The sequence below is a fragment of the Microtus ochrogaster genome, unplaced genomic scaffold (assembly GCF_000317375.1).
Source record: "Microtus ochrogaster isolate Prairie Vole_2 unplaced genomic scaffold, MicOch1.0 UNK27, whole genome shotgun sequence".
In the NCBI taxonomy this organism is placed as follows: domain Eukaryota; kingdom Metazoa; phylum Chordata; class Mammalia; order Rodentia; family Cricetidae; genus Microtus; species Microtus ochrogaster.
This window is the reverse complement of record NW_004949125.1, coordinates 3,028,949-3,055,208: the sequence shown is the minus strand read 5'-3', so window position 1 is coordinate 3,055,208 and position 26,260 is coordinate 3,028,949. Positions and strand designations below refer to the sequence as shown.

General features: G+C 54.5%; 1 protein-coding gene across 4 annotated transcripts; it reads left to right on the top strand.

The window, feature by feature from the left end:
* The first annotated feature begins 8,856 nt into the window (after positions 1–8,856).
* On the top strand, positions 8,857–25,124 carry Znf316 (zinc finger protein 316). Of its 4 annotated transcripts, none has more exons than XM_005368006.3 (7): positions 8,857–8,980; positions 13,498–13,664; positions 14,021–14,385; positions 14,538–14,626; positions 15,190–15,316; positions 15,696–15,809; positions 22,175–25,124. In XM_005368006.3, the coding sequence occupies exons 3-7, from the start codon at positions 14,049–14,051 to the stop codon at positions 24,508–24,510; spliced, it is 3,003 nt and encodes a 1,000-aa protein (XP_005368063.1). In that variant the 5' UTR covers positions 8,857–8,980; positions 13,498–13,664; positions 14,021–14,048; the 3' UTR covers positions 24,511–25,124. The 4 variants fall into 4 exon arrangements, with proteins under 4 accessions (XP_005368063.1, XP_026645521.1, XP_026645519.1 ...); XM_026789720.1 differs by having other exon boundaries at positions 8,857–9,006; XM_026789718.1 differs by lacking the exon at positions 8,857–8,980 and adding an exon at positions 9,024–9,434.
* Positions 25,125–26,260: the final 1,136 nt, after the last annotated feature.

The following is a 26,260-nucleotide window of genomic DNA, read 5'->3' as shown; positions in this document are numbered from 1 at the left end:
GGCTGGCCTCGAACTCCCAGAGATCCGCCTGCCTCTGCCTCCCGAGTGCTGGGATTACAGGCGTGCGCCACCACCACCCGGCCGATATGGATCTATTTATCTATTTTCATTCTTCTACATGTTGATATCCAGTTACGCCAGTACCATTTGTTAAATATGCTTTCTTTTTTCCATTTTATATTTTTTGTTTCTTTGTCAAAAATCAGGTGTTCATAGGTGTGTGGATTAATATCTGGGTTATTCCAATTTTGTATCTGTTGAGGTTTGTTTTGTTACTAATCATGTGGTCATTTTTGAGAAGGTTCCATGAGGTTCTGAGAAGAAGGTATATTCTTTTATGTTTGACTGGAATATTTTATAGGTGTCTTTTAAGTCCATTTGAGTCATAACATCTGTTTGTTCCCTTATTTCTCTGTTAATTTTTTGTCTGACTGACCTGTCCAGTGGTGAGAGTGGAGTGTTGAAGTCTCCCACTATTAGTGTGTGGGGTTTGATGTATGATTTAAGCTTTAGTAGTGTTTCTTTGACATATGAGGGTGCCCTTGTATTTGGGGCATAGATGTTCAGTATTGAGATTTCTTCTTGATAAATTTTTCCTGTGACTCATATGAAATGTCCTTCTTTGTCTCTTTTGATTGATTTTAGTTTGAAGTCTATTTTGTTAGATATTAGGATAGCTATGCTAGCTTGTTTCTTAGGTCCATTTGATTGAAAAAAATTTCCCAACCCTTTACTCTGAGGCAATGTCTGTCATTGAGGTTGAGGTGTATTTCTTGTATGCAGCAGAGGGATGGATTCTGTTTTCTTATCCAATCTGTTAGCCTGTCGACACAAATCTTGCCACATCTGTCTTTAAGTAGCCCAGACAGACATCTTCCTCCACGTTACCGCTTTACTAAGTCCCTTAGGTTCCTCCCCGCTTTACAAACTCTCCTCTGGTCTGAGTCACTGAGGTCTGCCAAAGCCTTTCTTACTTAATAAACATCTTGCCCATACCAGCAGACTCAGCAAAGGCACTAAAGCTCCACACCAGCCTCAAGGCACCAGCTGGGTCAGCCTTTTCCTTAACTCCTCTGGGGTTCAAACACAGTTCCCTCAATAGCATCTGCACCTCCTGATATTTATGGGGACCTCAGATGGAAATAATCGAGTGTCCCTAATGTCCCTGAGGGACTGATTTTCCTCGTACTGTCTCAGGTTATGCAGCCTTTCCTTATGGAGGGATGGGTTCACTTTTCTTGCCTCGGCAGCAGGCATACTGGTCCCGTTCACCCCCTTGTCCCACAGCTTCGGAAGCCAGGTGGCGACAGGCTCCTTCATTGCTTGTTTAAAAGTCTTCCCCGGTTCCAGCAGCTCAGAGTGCTGATTATTCCGTGATTACCACCCTGGACATTGGTAATGCCACAATCCACATGATGGGTAATAGATCCCTGTTTTCTATTAAAGCTTGGGCCTGAGAGACATCTTCTGTTTCTTTTGTGATGTTCTCCTCCTCCTCACTCTCTGGATCTTCCCTGGATTCTACGTTCTTGATTCTCTTGTTCTTCTGGCCCCCCAGCCTTAAGAAGGGATAAGTCAACAGCTCCATGTCCCTGTCTCCTTTATCTAATCTACCCGCCAGATCAGAGGCTAACATGAAGGATTCCGCCGCATTTCCCTCTCTCGCTGCAGGTAATTCCTTTACAGAGCTAAGCTCCGGCTTGGCAGCTGTTCCAGATGTGTTTCTAACTGCACAGCAGTGGCCAGGCACCCTCTGCCGTTGTTGCCCATAATCCCAACTCCTGTGCACTAATCTCAAAGACTGAAAACTTTCCTCTAAACCGGTAACTCTTGTCAGGGAATCTACATATTCACACGGTGGACCCCACTCATCAAGTGGGCATGCCACCCCGTACCACACAAAGACTGCCATGCTGTGGTTTCTCCCACGGACACTCCTCATCCTGATGGCTCAGCCTTAGTTGCATGTCTCAGTTCCCATAGCAAGAACCACGCAACCCCTGTCATGAGCAAAGGTACATGAATACACACTTGACCGGAAAGGACAACTCTAGTGGGATTTCCTCGGCAGATGCTGCCCCCTCAGGCTGCTTAGCAACCATCTCAGTTGCATGGCTTGCTATCCGTAGCCAGAACCACACATGCACTCCTACCCAACTCATCTTCTGCAGTCCCTATCTAGGCGCCAATTATGTTGGGCGACAAAACCTTTCCTGGGGAGACACAACACACGTCTACTCGGACTGATACGGACACCACCAAAGTCCAACTGGGGGAACCTGTGAGTTTTATTGGAGCTAGTTACAGACATATGGGTGAGGGGGTTATTTACAGGAGTAGAAATGACTCACAGATAGCTGCAGGGGAGCACGCTGCACAGCCCGCAGGCAGCTTATCAGTTTGGAGTGTCCTTTCCCAATCCCTTGGTCTAAACCCGTATCTTCCAGCTATCCGGTAACAAATGTCCACACCAGCTAAGATTCCAGGGTTGGCACAGGGAAGCAAGAAGCCTGGCACAGGGGAGTGCTGACCCCTGTCCTCAGAATGGACAGACAACTGTACTGCCCATTTGTTTAACCTGTTTGTTAGATCTATTTGGTTTTGTGTATGTGTGTTGTTTGTATGTGTGTCTGTCCACCATGAGTATGAAGAGAGCATCGGATCACCAGGAACCGGATGGTTTGAGCTGCCATATGGGTGCTGGGAACCATATCCGACTCCTCTGCAAATGCAGCAAATGTTTTTAACCAGAGCCATCTCTCCAGCCGCTGCAATGCCAATTGAAAAAAGAAATGATAGTGCTTGTGGTGAGGATGTAGCTCAGTTGGCGGAGGACTTACCTAACATGTAAGGAGCCTGGGCTTTGATCCCCAACACCTCATAAACTGGGTACAGCGGCACATGCTCGGGATTCCGGCACTCAGGAAGTGGGGGCAGTTACGACAGTCCTAGCTACAGTGGATTTTCTCTCTCTGGGTCTCTGTCTCTTTCACACACACACACACACACACACACACACACACACACACACACACACACACACGTTAGAGCTGGGGAAATGGTTCATTGGGTAAAAATATTTGTTACACAAGCATTAGGATCTGAGTGTGAATCACTGGAACCCACATAAAAAGCCGAGTATGGCCGTGCATGTACCTGTAACCCCAGAGTCATAAGGAGTGGAGACAGGAGGATTACTGGGGCTTGATGGATACCAACTTAGCTCCAGATTCAGGGAAAGCTCCTGTCTCAAGGGACTAAGCCAGAGTGCTAAAGTAGAACAGACAACATCCTATTGTGGCTTCTGAGCACGCGTACACACTGTGTGTCCATAACACACACACACAAACACCCTCCCCCCCAAACACAGAATGTTAAAGTGCGAAATTCACATTTAACTCAGGCAGCAGAGATCTGGGGACAGAACCAGCTTAACTAGGAACACTACATGGACTATACTGTCAAGGAGCTGGGGGAGGGACAGGTGTCAAGAGACAGAATGGAGGATTCTGGTTAAGCAGACCGGCGACAGTACTTGTGGAGGCAGGTCAGGGTGACAAGCTAGCAATCACTTTGGGGTGGTGGGAGAGTTTCACCAGATACTGAAGATGGAGCTTCTGGATAAACTGACTGGACAAGATTTCTGCTACAACTGGATAAATATGGCACAGAAGTACAGAGACCCCTTGGACATTGTTCTGTCTTTAGGCAAGATCCCCCACCATGGCCTGTTCCTTTCTGCTTCTTTGCGGAGGCCTGGAATTGGTCCAATCCTCTCTGGTGGGCTCTCAGACACCTTCTTCATACCCAGCAAGGGCTGTTGGCCCTCCTTTCCACCCCACTGGCCACTCCCAGTGGGGATGTTACAATGGATTTGATTGGCTGGCCAGAGCAACGGAGGGTAGAGGTGGACATGCTGAGGAGGACTGGGGCAGGAAGCGGGGCACGATCTGAAGGGAAGATGGAGTGCCTGTTTCTCATGTGGGTGTCAACGGACCACATCACAGACCTGGGTCACTCAGAGTCCTAAAGAGGGGTCTGGTTCTTGTTGAGCACGTTTCATCTTCACAGCCTGTCACTGAATCCATCGGAGTCATCTCTGTGTGTATCTGTGCTCTCACAGGTGCACCTGTGCGTGTGCCTACGCCCATGTGGAGACCGGGTGCTGATGCTGGGTTCCCTTGCTCAGCCTCCACCTTAGTTTTGGAGGATCTCTCACTGAATTTGGAGCTCACTTACTCAGCTGGACTGGTTGGTCATTCTTTCCCCCCTCTTCCTCTTCTCTGCTTATTTAAGACAACGGAGAGTTTGCTGGTTTGTCTGGACTGGCTGCCAGCAAGCCCCAGGGAGACTTTCATCTTCCACTTTCCTGTGCTGGAATTCCATGCATGTGCCACCATGCCTGACTGTCTGTGGGTGCTGAGGAGCTGAACTCAGGGCTGCAGGCTTGCATGGCAGGGTTTGCCCACTTGGCCCTGCACCACCTCAACGGTTTTTAGATGCCTTCTTGCTGCTCCCCAGGAATGACACATCACACCCCCATAACCTTTCTGCTGTCCACCCTGCTAGGGATCCCTGAATCACCCCGAGCTCCCACTGGGGCTCTCACCCAGGGCCTACTGTGTCCCGTTCTCTGGTCCGCCAGGCTGGGGGGAGCACTACCTGTGTCAGAGAGACACAGGGACCCACCTGACTCTGCTATCTCAGCCCTTTGCATGGGACTGCAGCGTGCGTGTGTTCGTGTGTCTGTGTGTGGTCAGTCACAGCTTTTGGGTTCATATGATTCCCTGAGGGGTTGGGCTGTGTGCCCTTCACTGCTTTGTGACACGCCCCCCCCAACACCTTATGTCTGCTGGTGACACTGTGCAGCAGTCTGAGCCTAGGATGAGGGACAGCTGCTCTCCAGTGGAGGTATCTTTTCCCCCCACTATAGAGTTTATTTACCTTATTTTGGTTGTTTTTGGGTCTTTTTTGTTTTTTTCAGAGCTGAGGACAGATCGTGGGGCCTTGTGCTTGCTAGGCAAGCGCTCTACCACTGAGTGAAATCCCCAAGCCCTAGAGTTTATTTTGAGTGTGTGCATACGTGTTCATGTGTTTGCATGTTCCTCTTGTTCCTGTGGAGGTCAGAGGGAAACCTTTGGTGTTTTTCCTGAGGAGCCATCACTTTATTTAATTTTAAAAATTTAAAAGATTTTAATATCTTTAATTGTGTGTGTGTGTGTGTGTGTGTGCGCGCGCGCGCGCGCACGTGCACCTTTGTGTGCCTGTGTGCGTGCATGTGAGCGCAGTGCCCACAGAGGTCAGCAGTGTGCGTTCCCCTGGGGCTGGAGTTATAGGTGGTTGTGAGCCACTTGATGTGGGTGCTGGGAATGAACTCGTGTCTTCTGGAAGGACAGTACAGTCCTTAATCCCTGACCTATCTCTCCAGTCAGAGTCTCTTACTGGGGCCTGGGTATCACCCAGCGAGCCCCAGGGATCCTCCTATCCCTGCTTATCCAGCACGAGGAGTACAAGCATGCATCACCAGGCCCGGCTTCTATGTGGGTGTTCAGAATGAGACCCAGGCCTCTATGCTTGTGTGGCAAGCCCTTACCAGGGAGCCATCTCCCCAGCCCCATATCTGTTTCTCTTGCTTCTGTTCTCTTGGGGTGCACGGGCCTGGGCAAGTCTAGTCCACGGGCAGGCTGCCAATTCCCTCTCTCTGCTAGCTCGTATGCATCTGGTGGCAGCTGGACCAGACCATGATATGGGCGGGCTCAACCGTCTTTCCTCTTCCTCAGAAACCCATCACTGACTTTTGTCTCCCATAGAGTGAGACATGCTCCTGTCCCCTTCCTTGGGTTCTAGTCTGGCAGGTGATAGGCAAACCTTGGGCATATCTATTCATCTCATGCCAAAAGTGACAGTGGACAAGTAGGTGGAAGCATACCCAGAATCCCAGCAGTGAGAGCAGGAGGCTCTCAAAGTCAAGGCTAGCCTGGGCTACATAGCGAGACTATCTGCTCTGGCAGGAGGATCTCGAGGACAAGGCTAGCCCGGGCTACTGTAGTGAGATTATTTGCCTTGGCAGGGGGCTCTCGAGGTCAAGGTTAGCCTGGGCTACGCAGTGAGACTATCTGCTCTGGCAGGAGGATCTCGAGGTCGAGGCTAGCCTGGGCTACTTTTCCTGATGCTGTGGTAAGTCACTCTCACCAATGCATCTTAGAAGGGGAGGATTTATTCTGGTTGACAGGTTACCGTCCATCGCCAAGGGAAGAAGCTCAAGGCAGGAACCAAAGTAGGAACCGTGGAGGGATACTGCTTACTGGCTTGCTCAGCTACATTTCCTACACAGTTCAGGCCCATCTGCCTAGGGGTGGCACCACCCATGGTGGGATTAGCCTTCCCACACCAACTGGCAATCAAGGAAATGCAGAGCCGGGCGATGGTGGCGCACGACTTTAATCCCAGCACTTGGGAGGCAGAGGCAGGCGGATCTCTGTGAGTTCGAGACCAGCCTGGTCTACAAAAGCTAGTTCCAGGACAGGCTCCAAAACCACAGAGAAACCCTGTCTCGAAAAAACAAAAAACAACAACAACAAAAAAAAGAAAATGCAGAGACATGCCCACAGGCGAACCCGACGGAGGCAATCCCTCAACTGAGAGCTCTTCTTCAAATAAACAAAACAAAAAAGTGGTATCAGCGTGTGCCCACACACTCCCCTGACAGTCTGAGGTAGCAAGGATCCTTCACCAGAGTCTGTGCCAGGCTGTTCAAACTTCCACTCTCCAAACTGTGAGCTAAATACACCTGTTTTCTTTATTCCCTTCTCCAAAATAGTGACCTCAAGTTCCACTCTAATTCCAACCATTCATTATAGGGAATACTGGTGTCTTATCTGTTTTGTTTTGATTTTGAAGGAGCTAGGGATGAAATCTGAGGCCTTGGGCAAGCTGGGTAACCACTTTATCACTGGTTCACATTAGTAGTTGCTAGGCAGGTGCTCTACCACTGAACTACATCCCAGCCCCTCACTGGGGGATTCTAGGCTGGTACTCTACCACTGAGCCACACCCCAGCTCCTCACTGGGGGATTCTAGGCAGGTTCAGTACTGGTAAGCTACCTCCCAGCTTTTTTTTTTTTTTTTTGAGTCAGGGTTTCTCTCTAGCTTTGGAGCCTGTCCTGGAACTAGCTCTGTAGACCAGGCTGGTCTCGAACTCACAGAGATCCGCCTGCCTCTGCCTCCCGAGTGCTGGGATTAAAGGCATGCGCCACCATCGCCCGGCTCCTCCCAGCTTTTAATATGTTTGGAGCTAGGTCTTCCTAGTCGCTCAGGCTGGCCTTGAACTCCCTCTGTAGCTTTGAACTCAAGATCCTCCAGAGTACCTGGGGCTTCAGGATTGCACTGCCATGTTGGACTACATGATTTTTATAATCATGGGCCCCATTTTAAGATCTGTTTCCCCGCCGGGCGATGGTGGCGCACGCCTTTAATCCCAGCACTCGGGAGGCAGAGGCAGGCGGATCTCTGTGAGTTCGAGACCAGTCTGGTCTATAGAGCTAGTTCCAGGACAGGCTCCAAAGCCACAGAGAAACCCTGTCTCGAAAAAGCAAAAAAAAAAAAAAAATCTGTTTCCCCTTTGTGCCCTGCCCACTTGACAACAGGGTTTGAGAACATGGGGATTGAGGCACATGGCACATGGCAGGGGTATGCACACCCATCACCTGCAAGGAGGAAGGCGATTTGCTAGGTAATCAGTCTGTGTAAGAAACCAGGGCGTGTAAGAGTGTCATCATGGAGATAGCTCACGTGCACACATGGGGACACACATCCCAGGGAAACGAGAGACAAGGACCTTCCTTCTTTCTGTGCCTGCATGTGTATAGGCAAACAGGGGGGAGAGCCAGCCAGAGAGCCAGCCGGGCCCTTACTCCGTAGCATCCGGGCTATATGGTCTATCAAGAAAACCACAAACATTTCACAAGGTCTTCTCAATGTAAGTGACAGGAGGCTGAAGACGAGGGAGGGGGCAGAGGCTAGACCTGGTACCTGGAACACTCAGCTTCAGACTTAGGTGGCCAGCAGGCTCAGGGTCCAGGGACTTCAGAACATAGGTGCCCTGTGTGGGGCAGCAGAGCAGAGCCCAAAATAGCCATGGATATAGCATAGAACTGTCAAGGCTCCACTTGTCTAAGGCCATTGCAAGTCCACTACCCATTATTCATGCTAGGCCTGGGGATGACGGGTCAGAACAGTAATCAAGTGTGGCCTCAAACTACAAACTTTTGTTCATTTGACTGCTATAGCCCACAGGAACCCCTCATGGCTCGAATAGGCTGACCCCCTGTTTGCCACACCTTTGTCAGCACCCTGCACACACAAGCGATGCCAGAAGGCAGTGTGGGGGAGCTGTGGGTCATCAAAGAGGGATCAATCTCCTGGTCACATTCTTGCCCATGTCAGGGTCAGACACGCGCCGCTGCCTGGATATCCTCAAGGGGTCACCACCTTTCTCCACACCGTGAGCTCCACGAAGAGACCTGTGACCAGGGGACAGGTCCGGACACGTCCTGACACGCACCGCCGAGGACCTAGGCCGTAGTCTGGAAGGAAAGGATGCTCTCTGGGGCTTGACGTCGTGGACAATTTCAAGGGTAGGCAGGGGTCTCTTGCAACGGAGAGGAGCAGGGAGTCCAGGGATGCTCACCATGAGTAGTCACGAGCATCCTCCACGCACATGGAGGGTCGTCGCGGCAGTCTCACTATCTGCACTCAGAACTCCTGGTGATGCCCCATGACCGGAAGTGCCCCCCCGTGGGCGCGGACAAGGCGGGGCCGGCGGGCGGCACTTCCGGTACCCACGCGCCGCCGCCTCCTTCGCCGTCGCGCAGCTCGCGGCCGTCACTTTGTGTAGTGCGGGGGGGTCCCCGGTGGTCACAGCCCCCGCCCCCAAGTCCGTGTCTCGCTCCGGCTTGGCCGGGCCTCGGGCGCGCGCGCGGTGAGTGGGGCGCGCGGACGCGGCAGGTGCGCGCGGGCGGGACGCGCGCGCTGGGGGGCGGTGGCAGCGGCGAGCCTAGCCGTCCTGGATGCCCGGGCGCTGGAGGCCTCGAGTGGTCATGGGGCGATCGCGGGGCTCCCGGGCCTGTCTTTGGATGGGTCGGAGCTGCAGCTGCACGAGCTGGATCTTCCAGGCCCCTAGGTACCCCCGTACCGGCCTGGGCCTCCGCGTCACGTCACGGATGGCTTGACTCGCCCCCCACCCCGAGGGGTCATAGACTCCAGCGTGGGAGGGGGCGGACCAGAGACGACTTGCGCTGCACCTTTGGAAGGTGCCAGCGCCTCCTCCTCCAGTTCAGGGGCGGGAGTTGGGCGGGGGCCGCCTTCACCCCCCGGAGAGACACCTTCCAAGAAGGGCTGTCACCACTCCTACCCGAGCGTGAGACGAATCCTAGGTAACCCCCTATAGGGAAGTAGAGGAGGGAAGCACTCTGTGTTGGCGTCCTAAAGCCGGCTTTGTGACATTTGGGGGCCACGGTCCAGTCTGCTTCGTCTGCAGATAGAGACTGACTGGGTGCCTATCTGCTAAGTCTGTTGCCCCCGAGGTGGGTGGGGCAACTCGTCCCGCGGGTTGTTGGATTTGAGGGTGCCTCATGTGGACACAGGAGGGAAAGAGGAGGTGCAGGTATCAGCGAGGATCAGCTCACCTACTCAGCTTCAGTGGGTGGCATTAGCACTTTGTTTTGGTTCAGTAGCTACTGGCCGGTCTTGAGGGGAGGCTAGCTGGTCTGGTTGAGGAGCTTGATCTGGGGATCTTGGATGGCTTCCAGGAGTAACCCTGGAGAGTCAGGGCTCCGGAAACCCGGCAGAAGGTGAGGATTGTAGAGAACAGGGAAAGACAACCTGGACAAAAAAGTCCTGAAGGGCTTTGAAGTCCTTTGAAGTGGGGGGGGGGGCACTGAGCTGCAGTGAAGGTAACTGGATACAAGTGTGCATGCATGTGCACGAGCACACACAGACATGCGCCTGCGCGTGGGTTCCCCTGGATTTGGAACTTTTCTGGAGCTCCTGACTTTTCAAACTTTACCACTTGTGTTTGCAAACCCCCTTCTTATGGACAGGGCTCCGCCCCTTTTTGTGTCTGCTAAGTCCACTAAGGCTCTGAGTCCACTCAGGCTCTGGGAAAGAGGGGTTGGAGTGATGCAGGGTTTTTGCATGACAAAGCCTTGAACTTGTCTCTTGCATTCTGATCTTGGATGGGAGGTCAAGGGGAGGTGAGGAGAAAAGCTCTCTGGGGACTGATTGGCTGGGGGTGGGAATATCCGGGGAGGTGGGGAGCCCCCTGGGCTCGAGTTGTAGGCTTATGAACTGACCTACCCCTGGTCAGACTGGTTTTCAGAACTTTTGTTAGGAATAGGCCTAGGTCAGAGTGCCTGAAGCGTCAGGCTTTTCGACTTCTGCCCTTTCTTCCTGTGAACTGCTAACCTTAGAGGATTCTTGCGGGGGGGGGGGGGGAGCTCATTTGGGAGGGTTTGAGACAGGGTTTCTCTTTGTAGCCCTGGCTGCCCTAGAACTCTAGACCAGGCTGGCCTCGAACTCACAGAGATCCGCCTGCCTCTACCTCCCTAGTGCTGGGATTAAAAGCATGCACCACCACCACTCAGCAACCTTGGAGGCTTTTAATAATTTCTTTCTCCTTGCCCTGATCTGACAAGCAGTTTAAGAGAGGAAGCTTTTGCTAGGCTCACAGTTTAAAGGCACAGGCCATTGCTTGAGGTAGCTGGTCACATTGTATCCACAGTCAGGAAGCATACGGGAAAAATGCTGGTACTCAGCTCCCTTGCTTCTTTTATTCAGTCCACGACCCCAGCTCAGGGGATGGTATCATTCAGAGAGGATCTTCCCACTGTGATCAACCTGACCTAGAAACTCCCCCACAGATACCCCAGAGGCTTCTCATCTGTGATTCCAGATCCTGTCAAGTGCATAACAGTAACCGTCATTGGGCTAGTGCACGAATTTGATATTACCCACTGTCCTCTTTGGAGGCAGAGACTCGCCACTGCTTCTGGGGTGGACTTTAGTTTGACGTATCCTTCCCTCAGTCTGTGGTTGGCCTGCTGTGGAGTGTGACAGCTGAGCCCTGCCTCTGATTTAAAAAACAAAACAAACCGATATGTGGGTCATTGACTATGATCTTCGGGCCCTGTCTTCAGTAAGGTCTGGCGTGATTGCTGTGGGTCTGGCATGGGGACCCAGGGGGAAGAAAATGGGGACTCTATATCATTTTTTTGGGGGGTTTTTCGAGACAGGGTTTCTCTGTGGTTTTGGAGCCTGTCCTGGAACTAGCTCTTGTAGACCAGACTGGTCTCGAACTCACAGAGATCCGCCTGCCTCTGCCTCCCGAGTGCTGGGATTAAAGGCATGCGCCACCACCACCCAGCTCTATATCATCATTAGTAAAGAAAATGTGGATGCTGCTTGGGAAGAGAGGTAGCCACAATGGGCTGCCTCCTCCTCCTCCTCTTTGTGAATAGTGTCTGTACAGTTTTGTGTGAGCGTCTGTGCACGCACATGCATATACACAAATGTGAGTGTAGGTGACAGAGGTCAGCATCAGGTCTCTGCTTTAGGCGCTGTCCACCATATTTGAGGCAATGTCTCTCTGAACCTGGGGCTTCCCAATTCCCATTGTCTGGCCAGCACTGCCAGGCATGGGTTTACAGATAGACAGTGTTGTGCTTGGCATTCCCCCCCTCCTCTTTTCCCCTCCAGCTGCTGGAGGATTGAACTCAGGTCCTCACGCTTGTGTAGCCAAGCACTTTGACTAACTGAATTTCCTCCACAGCCCCAGCTTTCTTTTCCTGGGTCCTTACAGACAATAGTCTGGCTTGCGGAAGTCTGCAGTTGCTGCCCAAGGTGGTGACCAGTTGGGAGTTAGTTCTGTGGATGTCTGGGTTCAGCTTGATCTACATACAGCCTTAGGCTTGAGTAAGCAAAGGCCTTCTCTAGGTCTGAGGTGGGTGGTGGTTGGGAAATCTCTCCCTGAGTATTCTCAGTGCCCCTGGGTGCTGGCCAGGACGGCCCAAGGCGTGTGTGTTCTTACCCTTCAGGCATCTTCCAACCCTAAAGAGCCCTGGAGGGCTCTGGTGGTCCTCTTAGGTCTAGTTTTGTGACTTCAGTCTTTGATGCAGTCCTGGGGGAACAGACAGTCACAGCAGAGGGGACTTCTGGATGTCAGGAGTCCCAGGGGGGATTGGCACGGGCAGGGATGCTCAGAGAGTTCTAGCTGCTAATGTACGGGATTCTTTTTATTACTGTTCATTTCTGTTTGCTTTCTTAGTGTATGGAGTGTGTCCCTGTTTATGTGTGTACAGGTGTGCATGAATGTATGTGGAGGCCAGAAGTCAATGCTAGGTGTCCTCAGTTGCTGTGTTGGCCACTCTGGCTGGCCAGCGAGTGCCATGGAATCTCTTGTCTCTGTCTTCATAGTGCTGGCATTATAGGCGTGTACCATCAGGCCCACATTTGACATTCAGGGGAGCGAACTCAGGTTTTCATGCAAAGCAGGTGTTACCTCCCAAAGTATAGATTTTAATTAAATTTTTTATGTGTATAAGTGTTTTGCCTCCTTGTATGCATTGATGTCTGAACAGAAAGGGGATGGGGTATAGGTGAGCCTGGTCGGAGCCAGCCGCTCAGGTGTGTCCATGGGAATACCAGGCACAGTGACTTCTCATGGCCCTGGGCATCTTTACCAGCATCCTGAGGCAGTGCTGTCCACTGAGGTGGCTCCAGTGTCTGGTGTGGCCTGGCATTTCTGGATCTTTTTGGAACTCAGCATTCTGGGGTGGCCTGCCCTACTTTTGAAGATGGTCCCATTCAGGTCTGAGATACTAACAGGGCAGATATGGAGTGTCATGATGGTGAAAGATCTTAGGAATGAATTCTTGAAAACCACAGTGGACCTACTGCTACTCAACAGCTAACAGTACTCGCTGCCAAGCCCGATGATCTAGTCTGATCCCTGAGACCCAGTGGGGAGGAAGGAGAGAAACTGACTCCTGCTAGGTGTCCTCCACCCTCCACACGTTTGACATGACATGCACCCCCACTCCACAAATAAATAAAACATAATCAAGAGAAACATAACTGCCCAGCGTTTGAGATTCACTGGACTGGTTCTCTGTAGACATGGACTGGATTAGTTGCTGTAGGACCCTTGGGGCTGTCCCCTTAGGCTCTAGGCGTCAGGCCAGGTGAAGCTGGACTGAGTCAGTGACATCGCTGGGGTAGTAGGACCCTGTGAGTCTCCAAGGTGATGACATTTCAGCCATTCTTACTCTCTTCTCCTTGAACTTGAAGGAGTGTCACCTTGTACGTCACCTGTGCTGACCTAGTGATGAGCGGGACTCTACCCCCCCAACTGGCTGAGATTTTCACAACACCCTGGAGTCAGGTAAAGATAGGCAGCAGAATGACCCCTGCTCATGGCCCTGTCTCTCGTTTGACTCCCAGGAAGGGGCCTGGGAGTTTGCTGACTGCTGGGCACTCTCTCCTTTCCCCTGACAAGACGAAGCAAGACACTCTTCCATCCTGCACCCCACCTGCCTCCCGCAGCTGCACAGGTGCCTGTGGTCTGACAGCGCCTCGGCCTGACCTGCCTCATGTGTGCTGAGGGCTGGGTAAGCTGCTCGTTCTTGCTTTCTATGTGGGGCAGGCTGCCCCTTGTAAGTTACACTCTCCCATCCGTACACACGGATCCCTGGGGCTCTGCTGACTGCGCTCCGTGCTTCTCCTCCTTGAGGATAGATGGGTTGCGGTAATGGGTGACTTACCCAAGAACAGGTTGCAGCTCACACAAGACACATGGCTGCTTGTGAGGGAACAGAAGCCATGTCGCAGAGGATTGTGGGGAGGAGCCCTTTGGGTGGGCTTTCTGGATAAATCATGTACCAGTTGCACAGCCTGAGATAACAGATAGACCATGGTCCTCCCTCAGCCCTGGCAGCCTCCCTTGCAAAGTGTCTCTGTGTTTCAGGCCACACAGAGGCTCTCTCCTAGGGCTGATGGCTGCCCTTCACACTACTCCAGACTCCCGAGCTACCCAGCTGGAGCCTGCAGAAGATGGGTCAAAATGCGATGCTGACCCTGACGAGGATGGGGATGAGGAGGAGAAGGGGAGAGAGGAGGCAGAGGGGGAGGAAAAAGCAGAAGAGGTAGTAGTGGAAGAGGAGGAAGTGGCCACACAGTTCCAGGAGGTGGAGGTGGAGGCTAACTCAGAGGACGCTGCTGGTGCCGACAGTGTGGAGGAGGGGCTGGCAAAGGAGCAGAGGCTGAGCTTGGGGACCCAGGAGCAGCTAAGCAACGGTGGTGATGTCAAGTCGCCAGTCCTTCAAGGGAAAGGTAGGAACAAGGATCCCACCGCTGCTGGGGGGAAGGAAGAGGCTGGGGTCATGAGGGTGGGACTGGACCTGGGCCTAAAGTATGGGAGTAGCCGGGAGTACCACCCTGCTTGCCTGCGAGGCGCCACCGGCCCTAAACAATCTTCCTCTCAGCCCGGCAGGCCTCCCGGGTCTCACCTGCTATTCAGGATGAAGATCCAGAGGAAGAGGAGGAAGAGGAGGATGATCATTTCCTGACTCAGGTGAACTGCGTATACACTGGTCGGCCATGGTCTTGTGGCTCTTGAGTGAGGACAAGGCTTTCGTTTCCAGGACCCGGGTTTATAGAGTTCTGTTCTCCCAGGTCCCTGGCCCTTCCCAGGCCATTACGTTGTTCTGAGTACTCTGGCTACCTCCCACTCAACTGTACTAGGCATGGCTGTCCCCAGCCCACTCCCAAGTCAGGTTGGAGTCTTCTAGAATGACTGTCCCCTCCTGGGGTCTATTTTCCTGCTATTGGGTCAGACATCAGTACCCACACTCAGTTTAGTTGGTACCTCCCGTCCATCACTAACCTGTCGATACAGCCAAGGTATTTGCCAGGACTAGCCTGTGTGACATAGGAGGGGCCATGGTAAGAGGGGCCTGCCCTCTGAGTTTGATGGGTAGGAAATGGGTCCCTGCCACAGGGTGAGAGGCCTGAGAGACTGTTGTCCCATTAATAATGGGGTGCTGGGCCATGTCCCCACGATGTTTTCTTATTTCATGGGGGTGTTGGAGGGAGAGCGTTCCCTCATCCTCTCTCCTGGGGCTCTATGTGCTTCAGGGGCTGGTGACTTTTGAAGATGTGGCTATGTACTTCACTTTGGAGGAGTGGGAGAGGCTGGATGTGGACCAGAGAGACCTATACCGGGAAGTAATGAAGGAGAACTATGGGATCCTGGTCTCTTTGGGTAAGGAAGGACCCCGAGGCAGTCTGCGGTGAGATCTGTGGGGGCCCAGCTGTCAAAGAGCGCACTTCTTGGTTTTGGAGCAGTCAGCCCATTCTGGCCTCTGGGTTCGGAGGTCCAAACCAGGTGGAGACAGGCTATGAAGCTGGTGGTCCACTCTGGCCTCTTAGCTGCACAGCCCCAGAAGCCTTTAGGTGGGAGGAGAAAGTGTGGGTATCCTACTGGTGTGGGTGTGGAAAGCAGGGATGGATCGTAGGATCTCTCAGAGCAGAGGTTGTGGGAAGGGCTGGTCCTTGGAGGGTAAAGAGCAAAAGATTTGGGTGTGGACAGGGATAGCCTGGATTCCATTGGGACAGCGACCATCTTTCCCTCTCCTGGGTAGGATACCCAATTCCCAAGCCGGATCTGATCTTCCACCTCGAACAAGGAAATGAACCTTGGGTCCCAGACAGCCCCCATCCCGAGGAGGGAGACATTGTCACTGGTGTCTACACAGGTAAGTGAGAGTCTTGAGGGGATTCTGCTGGCAGGATTGCTCAGGCTGTGCCTCCCTGATGCTGCCGGTGCTCCTGGGTGTGGGTGGCTGTGAGGAGACAGGAGGCCACTGTGCAATGGCCCCTCGAGTCCTCAGCTTCACTGAGGGCCAGTTTGTCCTTAAAGAATCTTAAGTGGTTTTGTTGTTGTTCTCATCTTGGAACCTGTGAAGTCTTTCAGTTTTGTTTTTCTATAAGTGAGGGGAGTTGTCAAGCTGGCACGGACACCTGCCAGACTGTCGGTGTGGCTTTCCACGTGCAGACTCACCAATTTTCTGACTGCCCCACCCATTTGGCCATTTCTTCATATGGTGCCCCTCAGTCCCTCCACTTCCTCCATAGCCATCCAGCTTGTTTTTAGAGACAGGGTGTCACTGCTGTCTGAAGCTCCCTGATCGAGTGAGCTTGCTGGCCAGTGAGCTCCAGGGATCTGCCCATCTCTGCCCCTCCAGTGAGTGTGCAGCCACTTTGGTTTGGTTTCTGTATGTGTGAGTTGGGGATTTGACTCAGACGTTCAGATTCTGATCTGGGTGAGCAGTTTCAAGCCTCCGGGAGAGTTCTGAGGTGATGTGGATAGAAGGCATTGACATGTGGACTTCTCTGGGTGCCTCACACTGGCTCAGGCTCTGCCCATTCAACTCTGAGCCCCACTTTATTCATATGGAGAACAGAGTGTGAACTAAATCCACAGATTCCGGCCTGAGCATGCTGGATTCCTGAATGTGCCGTGGGGTCTGTGAGTGATGGAGGCCCTTGCCTGGGGGTGTCCCTCTTGAGGCTGGGGTGTTGTTAGCCCAGGGTGGGACATTGAACTAATTTGCAGTTATCATAGATGTATATTAAAATGAGAAGAGGAAAACCTTACTCTGGTAACATGCCTGTGTGCCCTTAGTAGCTCAGTGAGGGGCAGCGAGGACTCTTTAGCCTTTCCCACGAGGCCCAGAAGTAGGTAGAGTTGCTTGAGGACCAAGTGGGAGGTGTGGTCCATTCATAGACACATTCAGAGAAACCACTTAGAGAGAGCAGGGCACAGGCCAACAGTGGCCACCCTCGAGTGTAGGTTCAAGATGCGCCGTCGTGTGCCATTCTCTCGAAGGGTCCTTTTTAGTGCAGGTGACACCAGATGACAGGTGACATGTGCCTCTGCACCTGGATGGGGCTTGAACGCTCCTTGAGAGGACGGGTTAACTGGGCCAGTGGCTCTGTGCCTTCTGTGACAAGCCATGGTGTTGAGGCTGTAGGCCTGAGATGTCTCTCAGCCTGGCCCCATCTGCAGACAGTCAGTACAGGACCCATGAACATCTTTTAAAACGTTTTATCTTAAGCCCAGTGCTCAGGAAGCAAAGACAGGTGAATCTGAGTTTGATGCTAGGCAGGGCTATGTAGGGAGACCCTGTCTCAAGCATAACAAAACCCTTTATGTGTGAGGTCAGAGGTCAGTCCTCAGCATTTGCCTTGTTCGAGAGAGGGTGCCTTTATTTCCCAACACTACATAGGTCCCACTAGTGACCTGGGAGCTTTGCGGGGAGGGGGGGTTCTCCTGTCCCTCATAGGATGCCGGGTTAGACTCGTGCTACAGTGTCTGACTTTCCACTGGCTCTAGGGATTTGAACTCAGGTTGTCATACTTGCAAACACGTTACTCACTGAGCTATCCCCAGGTCATGTCTTTGATGTGTCACATGACTGCCCACAGGGGATGCAGATGGTGGGATCAGGGAGAGGCACTGGCACAGGGCAGCTCTCAGGTCTTCTGAGGACAGCCAGCGGTTGAGTGTCTGCCTCCCTTCCACCCTGCCTGGCCTTTCATTCCTCTGTCCAGCAGTGCCACCTGGGCCCTGAGAGCGGCTGAGTCTGGCAGGACAGATTCTAACTGTCCCAAGACTGGTCATCTGGACTTGTAAATCAGCCTTGTTAGACAAGGCTCTAATTTGCCGTCCTCTGCCCCTTGTGAGCTCAGCTGGACACGATGTGTGGGCGCCCAGGCACATTCTTCACTCAGGTGTTGCCATCTTCTGTGTGATACTGAGTCCCACTTGCCCTCTTGCACTTTGTATCCTAGCAACCCTGGCCACCACCTTCTAGTCTTCACTTCAGCGGTGTCTGAACCAGCTCACCCTCCTGACCCAGCTTCCATCCCATATGGTCCTAGAGAGACCCCTGCCCCTGGCTTAACCCTGTTTCCTGCCTCCAGTCTGCACCCGAGCAGAGAATCCAGCTGGAGAAGGCATGCCCTGAGGGCCACTGCTCTGGCTCCCGTGTCTGTGAGCGCCTGGCCCTTGGCTCTGGGACAGATCCTCCCCTAGCAATTGTCCTTGCAGCAGCCTCCAGAGGCTGTGCTGCCCAGAGCAGTATCCGGCCCTGTGGGGCCATCCCCACTCCCTCTGCTCAGGCCTCTACCCCTTTTCCTTTCTTGGTATGTGTATACAGGCGTGCGTGGAGGCCGGAGGTCAACACAGGAGCGGTCCCCTTGTTGAGGCTTTGGTTTCGCACTGGAATCTGGGGCTTGATGGTTAGGCTGGCTGGCCAGCGAGCCCCAGGAGTCCACCCAAGCATGCACTACTGCACCAGGCTTTTCACGTGGGTGCTGGGAAGTGAACTCAGATGACTGTACTTATGTGGCAAGTGTCTACCCAGCCCTGTTTCTGAAAGGGAAGGATAGGAAGAAACACACCACTGAGGACTGAACCAGCTTACACATTGATGTTTAACAGATGGTGATGTAGTTTAAGAGGCAGTCAGACTCCAATAACCAGCAAGTGAGCACAGCCAGGGGGTCTGGAGCCCCAGATGTGATCCTTCCTAAGGAAGACTGATCTCAAAGTGCACACTGCCAACCTGCGGACAGCTGGGATCCATCTGGGCAGACACAGCAAGTACCAGTTATCTAGTAGCATAGATGAGCACAGGCAAGGAAGAGTGGCAAGGGGAAAGGGCTCTAAGCCAGGAGCAGGGCATGGACACCCCCAGCAGGCAGAATCTGACGCACAGCTGTGAACAACTAGGAACCGTAGAGGGTCTCTTGGAGTTTCACTTAGCCATGCCCTGGAGGAAACCTGGATAGTAGAGTCCTCTGGTCCTAGCCAGGCACAAGGCGCTGAGCCCTGTCATTTCTAGGTCACTGGGCTTAGTGCAGGTAGAAGGGAAGAAGTAAGGGAATGTCTGGCAGAGAGGCTGGCTTCTTAGCATCTGGGACAAAGGGGCTGACAGGTATCCAAGTGCTGGAGGCTCTGATGGGGTGAGGGAATGCTTACTCCTCCCAAATCCCCGTGACAAAGGCAGGCCTTGGGTCCTCTTAATACTCGGGCCTTGGTGCTGAATCCGTACATTACTCATGAGGACATTAAGGCCAAAGCGTTGGTCTCTTAGAGGCCACTCACCAGCAACAAGGGGCAGCCCAGAGCCCATCCTAGGAGAAAGGCCTCCTGCTTCTAGACCTGTCAGCGTGGCCAGCACTTGGCACAGAGGGCAGACGCCAGTGTAGAAGCTGGCTCCCTTCCCAGGCTGCAGTTCAGACACCTTCCTGGCAACCCTCAGTGAGGCTGCCCATATCCATAGACTTGGGCATCCTTTTGGTATGCCTCCTCCCTTGGGGACTGTCCCCAATACAGGAAGGAACAATGCCTGAGCTCATCTTCAGTTTCTGGGTCTAGGTGGAGGTTTGGGGGAGCATGAAGACAGGTACAGGTATTACTCGGGGACCTCAGACCTGGTTGTCAATGGAAAGAAAATGGCACCTTGATTGGGGACCTCTGTGCCTGCCGTGCCTTGTCAGGATTCCTGGTTTTTTGTTACTGCTGACAGGCTGCCTCTAAGACAGCCAGCTTCCCCCCTCCATCCCCACTCCCCAGCCTTAGCCTTGTAGGGGATGGTCCTGTGCAGGGTCCCTGGAGTAAAGGAGCTGGGTCAAGGGCCCAGCTTGGCCTGTGTAGTTCTGGGGGATCCAGCAGATTGGGGACTTAAGCCATGGGAGATCCTCTGGGGTGGATCGCAGTGGAATGAGCTAGTTTTGAGCTTATAAATCCCCAGTGTTATGCTTCAAAGGGACAGATCTGTAAGACTCACACTGACAGCCACCGTGAGAGAGAGTGATGTTTGCAGAAATGGGGGAAGCTGTGACAGCCCGCAATCCCGAGGGTTTCAGCTTCCTGCCCTGGCCCTCTCATCTTTCCCGAAACCTTCACCAGAGTCCGGGTGTCTCTAGCTCAGGACGTGGGCTGTAAAGATGTCCTTGTGGCAATGCTGTGTGACTTGTCTAGACAGTAGACTCTGAGCCCTGCCTCTTCCTGGAGGCCTAATCACCCTCACCTGTGGTCGGAACTCTGGGCAAACATTGGGTGCAAGGAGCCCCCATCCCTACTTTACTCCCCAGGGGTCTGGGTGTGACCCTCAGGGCCACCTGTTGGACTGCTGCCCTCCCCACTTCCTTCTAGCTGTGTAGAACATACCACACCCTCTGGGTTTGAGTGTCAAGTCTCACAGCAGGTCTCTGGATCCTCACCTGAGGCTGACAGACTTCGGCTCTGTGTAAAGGCTATTCCTCGAGATGGCACACTGCATGGCTATCTCTAAACTTTGAGCAAACACCTTGAATCCAGGAATGAGGAATTAAAGCTGGTCTCCTTTAGGGTTCTCCCCCAGAAGCTCAGCAGCTTCCTGAGGTCTCACATGGGGTGGAGCCAGCTGACTTCACCCTGCATCACTGGTGGCCTCCCTCACATCACTGAGCAGCAGCCATGCCAGCTCCAGAGGCAGTAGTGAGATCCGCAGGCCTTTTTCGGGATTGCCCACCCTGCAGAGCGTCACGCAGTGGACTCCTCACGACAGCAGCTGTCCCTGCTGTCCCCAGACTCTGAAGCTCCTGGAGAGTCACGGGCTGGCCCAGAGATCCAGGGGGTCGTATCCGTCCCCTACCATCAGCTTCCCCTGATTTCCTTGGGCTCTAGTTAAAAACTACACAAGCCTCTCACCAGAGCCCTGGGGATGTCTTTTGTCAGCCAGCTTCTCTCTGCCCCAGGGCTGCTCCTGCCACCCCAGGTTTGGATAGTTCTGGCTGAACAAAGAAGGGCAGCCAGCCAGCAAGCAACAGGGCCTCTCTCTGTCACTTCTTGTCCCTCTGGTGGCCACGTTGGCAGCTAGAGGTAAACTCAGCTTAAGAAATTTTCCATCTAAAACGTCTAAATTATATATTACTAGAATAGGGGGCGATTTAGTGTTACAGACTAAGCAAAAAAAAAAAGTGCCCCGTTTTCTTGTTCTTTCATATGAACAGCATGTGTATTCACATCTGTAGTTAGGCCCTCACCATTTTCTCTGCTTCATGGATGTGGCCCTATGCTGTCTTCCCTGGTGAATGACACTAGTATGCAGAACTAGGGCTGATGGAGGGCGAGACTTGACATGTGAAGCCAGCCCTGGCTTTTGAGACTTCCTGGCCCAGCCCCTGGCTTTTGTGGTCCAGAACTTTGCCCTCAGAATCAAGTGGATGGGAGCTGAGGTGGGAATGATGAGCAGGTGCTCTAACACCTGGACACTGTGGTGCAGGCGGTGTCCCTGCGTCTCCTGGGTGTATCGTGGTGGCTCTGTCTACAGGCTCACTTTCTGAACAGGGCGGCCCTACAGACTTGATTCTAGAGCCCACACCATCCCCAGGAGGGCAGAAGAATGAGCCAGGGGTGTATCTCAGTGGAGGGGCCCATGGCAGAAAGTTCCAGGGGTGCTCACAGTACACACAATCTCAGGTGGCCTGGGGTTTCTCAAATGCAGAGCTCAGAAAGTGAAGCCTGGGGTGACCCCACAGCAGGGGGAGGAACTCAAGACCCCAAATACACAGCTCCCAGGGCCTCGTTAAGGTGAGAGCCCAGAGGCTCTTCCCCGGCTAGCAGTTCCTGATTCTGCTGTCTAGAGTGGAAGAGAACCCCTGGCCACTGGTAAAGGCAAGGAGAGGAGACTTACTGAGGAGTAAGTTCCACAGAGGTGGGTCTTCCTGGCAGAGGACATGGCTGGATGTGCCATGCTGGGTATCTGGGGACTGCAGTGCCCCAGGTTTCACTCTGCACAAGTTTATCTGCTGATAAACCACCCACTTTGCAGGCTCCCGTCCTCCACAGAGTGACAAGCCCTAGAGAGACCCTGGCTCTCCTGGCCAGGTGTGCATGTTAGGCCTCCTCACTGGGGGAGGGGAGGCCAGCGGCTTTCCTGCCTTGGAGTTGGCCAGTACTAGCTATCGCATGCACCACCTCTGACTTGACTGAAGCAGGTCAGTTTTGTTTGTTCCAGTTTTCTTGCCAAGCTCCTGTGCCCTCACCCTCTTGTCTCTTCACCTTTAGGAGCCTGGTTCTGGAACGATGACATAGAGGACCATGAGGAGGAAGACGACGAGGACTTCCTTGCTGAAATGGCAGAGGAGGAGAACGAGCCCCCAGGGCTGTGGTCTGCTGCCTATGGTGTGGGGGACGTGCCTGGGACTTGGGGTCCCGACGATTCAGATTCCGTTCAGACTCCAGACGGTTGGGGACCCAGCCCAGGCAGCCTCGGTATCCTGGCTGAGGAGGTTGAAACTAAACATTTCCTGTCTGGCCGGGAGCCTGGGGAGAATTTTCTGGCGCCCTGGGGATTTCCCGCAGCAGCTGTCCCCATCGGATGTCCGGAGACCACTTGCGACGTGTGCGGTAAAGTGTTCCTCCACCGTTCGCGCCTGGCCAAGCACCAGCGTTACCATGCGGCGGTCAAGCCCTTCGGCTGCGAGGAGTGTGGCAAGGGTTTTGTGTACCGTTCGCACCTGGCCATCCACCAGCGCACTCATACCGGCGAGAAGCCCTTCCCGTGCTCTGACTGTGGCAAGCGCTTCGTCTACAAGTCGCACCTGGTCACGCACCGGCGCATCCACACGGGCGAGCGGCCCTACCGCTGCGCCTTCTGCGGCGCAGGCTTCGGGCGGCGCTCCTACTTGGTAACCCACCAGCGTACGCACACGGGCGAAAGGCCCTACCCGTGCTTACACTGCGGCCGTAGCTTCAGCCAGAGCTCAGCGCTCGCTCGCCACCAGGCTGTGCACACCGCCGATCGTCCTCACTGCTGCCCGGACTGCGGCCAGGCCTTCCGCCTGCGCGCTGACTTCCAGCGGCACCGGCGCAGCGGCTGCACGGAACCCAGCAGTGGCGAGGGTGCGGGGATGGCTCCCCACGAGATGGAGATGGCAATAGCAGCTGTAGCCACAGCGGAGCCGGAAGAACTGGAGGCCAGGCCCGAGGAAACCAAAGAGCCCGGGACTGATGTGGCAGACGGAGACACAGAGGCTGAAGCCAGAGAGGACGAGGAGGTGGTAGCTGCGGCGGCAGAGGCGACGGTCCCCGACAGCAAGAAGGACCCTGAGCCAGACAGGCAGTTCCGTGAGATGGGCAACGGCCTGAGTGGGGGCGAAGGGCCTTCCTCGCACACGCTCGGCTTCCATTTTCCCATGCACCCCAAGTCTTGGCTGCATCCAGACAGCTTCCCCATACTGGGGTTCCCCGAGTTCTCCGAACGGCTGCAGGTCGACGGGCGTCATCTCTCCGGCCCCCTGGGCCCCCCGCTGTCCCTGGAGGGCGCGGGGCTGGCTTGTGACCCGTTCCGTAGCGCGGGCCCCGGAGTCGGGACGGATGGTGGCTTGCGAGCGTTCGCGCCCACCGTGGGGTCGCTGCTGGCGGAGCCCGCGCCCGCCGCGATGGCAGAGGAGGAGAGCCCGTGGATCTGCTCCGACTGCGGCAAGACGTTCGGGCGGCGCGCGGCGCTAGCCAAGCACCAGCGCTACCATGCGGGCGAGCGGCCGCACCGCTGCGCCGACTGCGGCAAAAGCTTCGTGTACGGCTCGCACCTGGCGCGCCACCGGCGCACGCACACGGGCGAGCGGCCATTCCCGTGCCCGGAGTGCGGCGCTCGCTTCGCACGCGGCTCGCACCTGGCGGCGCACGTGCGCGGGCACACGGGCGAGAAGCCGTTCGTGTGCGGCGTGTGCGGGGCGGGCTTCAGCCGGCGCGCGCATCTCACCGCGCACGGGCGCGCGCACACAGGCGAGCGGCCCTACGCGTGCGGCGAGTGCGGCCGACGCTTCGGGCAGAGCGCGGCGCTTACCCGGCACCAGTGGGCGCACGCCGAGGAGAAGCCGCACCGCTGCCCTGACTGCGGCAAGGGCTTCGGCCACAGCTCGGACTTCAAGCGGCACCGGCGCACGCACACGGGCGAGAAGCCGTTCCGCTGCGCCGACTGCGGCCGCGGCTTCGCGCAACGCTCCAACCTCGCCAAGCACCGACGCGGCCACACGGGCGAGCGGCCCTTTCCCTGCCCCGAGTGCGGCAAGCGTTTCTCCCAGCGGTCGGTGCTCGTGACGCACCAGCGCACGCACACGGGGGAGCGGCCGTACGCGTGTGCCAACTGCGGCCGGCGCTTCTCGCAGAGCTCGCATCTGCTCACGCACATGAAAACGCACCGTGGGCAGGCGGGCGCACAGATGCAGAACACCGCCGCCAAGGCCCAGGCGCCTGCCAAGGCGACGCCGCCCCCTCCGCCACCGGGCTCGGGCACCGGGTCAGGAACGCTGCTCGAGTTCGCCGGCGGAACCAGCTTCGGCTCCGATCCTGCCGCGTTCGCTGGGCCCTCGGGTGCCTATGAGGAGAGCGTCTTGTGAGGCTGGTCGAAGCGCACGGAGCCCTCTCGCTCCTCGAGGCGGGCTGAGGATTCCCAATCTTGGGTGCTCTTGGGCCCTAACGCCCCGAGCTTCAGATCTCGCTTGGGTGCGCACAGGCTGCCACCCTGATCAGGAGCGCCCCATCCCTGGATCTGTGCTGCAGAGTTAGTGGGCAAAGCCAATTCGTTCATCACGGATTCAGATTCAGGTGTCCCGTAGGGCCAGTGGCTTAGGAGTCTGTCACTAGGCTTTCTGAGGAGTGATGGAGAAGCCCTATCATTGGAGGAGGGTGAGAGAGGTCATCCAGCTGCATCCGGGTTTCTTGGAGGGTTTGGCTTCTTCCCAGTCTCCCTAGGAGTTTCAGGGACCCTCTTCCAGTCACTCGGGTGTGTCCAGTAAGTTTTAAGAACATGGTTCATGGCAGGCAGGAGCCTCACTAGGTTTTGGGGGGATGGAGATGTGAACAAGGGAAGCTTTTGTTGACTGGGTATTTGTTTCCATCTTTTGTATGGCCTGAAAACTGGGGAGGTGTTGAAAAAGCAAGATACCAAAAGCGTAGTCAGGTTGCGGGTGTTGGCTAGGTCCCCAGGGAGTTGGAAGCCTTATTTGAGAATCCTTACGAGCACAGGCTACAAGGTGCGTTTTGATAGTGGAATCCCCTCCAAGCTTGTTGGTGCTCTATAGAGTGGCTGCAAGCGGCACACATGGACATCTTTGGAGTGCCTGGTATGGGCTCCTACAGACCTGGTCTCCAGACGAGTTCCCTGGCAGCGCCCTCCGCCGGAGAAGGTAGCTGCGGAGCCCTGTGCTCAGCCTTTCACAGCACTGGGGTGGGTTCTGGAACCTTACCCTCAGCTTATAATAAGGGCCCTTTATCCTCTGCAAGACTCTTAACTCTGCTGTAATCACCATACACTAGAAGCAGGTAGCGTTCCTGCCGTGGGTGGGTCCATGGCTTACAGAGTGAATGGTGGTTTGCACAGTGGTTGTCCACCTAAGGTATCACGTGTACCTGAGCTCACAATTTACTATGCAAGGCTCTTGCACAGTGGATAGCTAACTCTCCAGCCTGGACTGCTGGCATCTAAGATGTAGCACACACAAGCCCCTCCCACCCTCCATGAATTCTGGGCCCGTGTGACTGGGGGCTAAAGAAGAGAGATTTCCACCCAACTGCGTTCCCTTTTAGACCTAGATCCTTTGTTGTAGTGTAGACACGCCCTTGGGGCCCAAGGCTGCTAGGTGCTGGGTGGGTAGTCCATGGGTGGGAGGAGCTGGGGTGGTGAGGGTCAGAAGGTAGCCTGGCCAGGTGAGGTGAAGTGGGAAGGCATGGGTCCTGATTGCTCAGCAGTGGTCTCTCTGTCCCATTTTTATGCTCTTCCCATGTCTTCTGGGACATGAACTTCAGAAAAAGCCAGGGCAGGGTGCGCTGGTGGGGCACCAACACCATTCCTCTTATTCCCCAGCGGTTTCCACTCTGCCCCTCTGCTGTGGGTAGGAGGACCTAGCTTTAATAAAGATGAAGAAACAAGCTTTGGGACTGGACTCTGCTTTTGCCCCACCTTGGTTCCATCGTGTCCATCTCTTTTCTGACTTGTTTTCCCCTTCTAGAAGCACCTGGCACATCATGGATTTGGCCTGTGTCAACCCCTCCTTCCTGGGATACCTCACACTGCCACACATGGGACATGATGACGGGGATTCATTCAGCTAACCCGAGTTTAAAGAGAGGGCCTGATCTTTCTCAGAG

Excerpts from the sequence above, each read along its gene's own strand:
- Znf316 (XM_005368006.3), top strand. The coding sequence starts at position 14,049 with ATGGCTGCCCTTCACACTACTCCAGACTCCCGAGCTACCCAGCTGGAG. Across the intron at positions 14,386-14,537 it reads GCCAGTCCTTCAAGGGAAAG|CCCGGCAGGCCTCCCGGGTC; the intron begins GTAGGAACAAGG and ends TCTTCCTCTCAG. Across the intron at positions 15,810-22,174 it reads TGTCACTGGTGTCTACACAG|GAGCCTGGTTCTGGAACGAT; the intron begins GTAAGTGAGAGT and ends CTTCACCTTTAG.